Genomic DNA, 1,393 nt, shown 5'->3' on the forward strand with positions numbered 1-1,393 from the left:
ACACCGCTACCACCGCGATCGCACGGACAGTACCCTCGTGCAATATTACTCGACGATAAGAATTCACTATTTCGAGGCCGGTAAATCATATACCAGATATACGAGCGAGAATCTTACGTCTACGACACGTTTATACAGGACGGTATTCTGAACGAAGCCGGGCAGCAGCCCTGTCGAACAGACGTTGCATTGGTGCACGATCCGGAACTACAACATACTTCACCGTTCGGCCGCGCCTCTCGACATTCCGCGGCGACGATTCCCGACATCCCAGCTGTAATCGCTACATGTTAAATGGGGCAATGGCGCTGCCAACGTTGGTCGACGTTGACTGGCACAATAGAAGAATTCCTTCGAAACGGATCACTATGTTATCCTTAATATGAAGAGAATAATAACGTCTACCCGCGTCTCGACGCACCTACAGATCACCGAAGCCCTCCGGCAGGCTACCGAACACACTGGCAGTAATCTGGATAATACAATACACTCGCCCTCACACTCCTCCCGCCGACCGACGAACGGCCCTAATACCATTCTCCCCTCCCCTCACCACAATGCCCGTCCTCCCCCAGACCCCTCCCGCTCCCGCCTGCAGCGAGCTTATGCATACACACGTTATCCTAGCGTTGCGAATGGCGCCCCTCTACCGAACGCCCAGCAGTCAGCTGATGCAGCTGAGGCTCGAAACTGGACCACTTCTGGCACAGCGATCACGGAATCCGGAACATGTCACGATCTCTACACGCACACTTCCAACGAGGATGGAACACACTCCCTGCTCGATCGCTCGCTCCTGCGTCGGCACTGCAAAACAACAGACCATCTCGCCGTCACTACGGGACGCCGTCGGGGCAAATGCGGAGTTCGCACAACCGATACCTCTCGTCTCCACTCACCGTGATCATCACTTCAGTGCCCCCTGGTGTGCGATCGTCCACCCTAGCGCCCCGCACTGGTGACGGTCGTCCCCACCGCTACGCCCCCTGGTTGCGACATCGCCTCGCTGGCGAGCGATCGTCCACCGTCTAGCGCCCCCTGCGCGCAGCCGCGTAACATCACCCGTGAGCGTCTGGTGAGTTGACAGGAACCTTCCAGTCCCCTGGTGTTGATTCGTCCACCGCCTATCATGCCCCCTGGTGAGCGACTCGTCAACCTCTCTAGCGCCCCCTGGCGAGCGCGCGCAATCACCGTGAGCGTGGGTGAGGTTGAGCAGGAAGCCTTCAGTGCCCCCTGGTGTGTGATCGTCACCCCTAGCGCCCCCTGGTGTGTGATCGTCCACCCCTAGCGCCCCGGCCGCTGGCCTGGCCGGCCGCACCCGGCGCACCTCCATATGTGTGTGTGTGGTTATTGCTGCAGCGAGGAGTCATGGAAGCCATCATGCCGCTGCTCG

The 1,393-nt window shown here is 58.9% G+C and overlaps 1 protein-coding gene across 1 annotated transcript in view; it reads left to right on the plus strand.

Annotated features, from left to right (window-relative positions):
• The window catches only part of LOC106819413 (rap1 GTPase-GDP dissociation stimulator 1-B-like), a 5,586-nt gene extending 5,292 nt beyond the window's left edge, over positions 1–294 (plus strand). The window contains exon 6 of the mRNA XM_014824054.1: positions 97–294. Within this exon, the coding sequence (XP_014679540.1) occupies positions 97–294 (198 nt within the window). The remainder of the gene's footprint in view (positions 1–96) is intronic.
• The last annotated feature ends 1,099 nt before the right edge of the window (positions 295–1,393 follow it).

This window comes from Priapulus caudatus, unplaced genomic scaffold, assembly GCF_000485595.1.
Source record: "Priapulus caudatus unplaced genomic scaffold, Priapulus_caudatus-5.0.1 Scaffold3381, whole genome shotgun sequence".
Classification (NCBI taxonomy): Eukaryota; Metazoa; Priapulida; class Priapulimorpha; order Priapulimorphida; family Priapulidae; genus Priapulus; species Priapulus caudatus.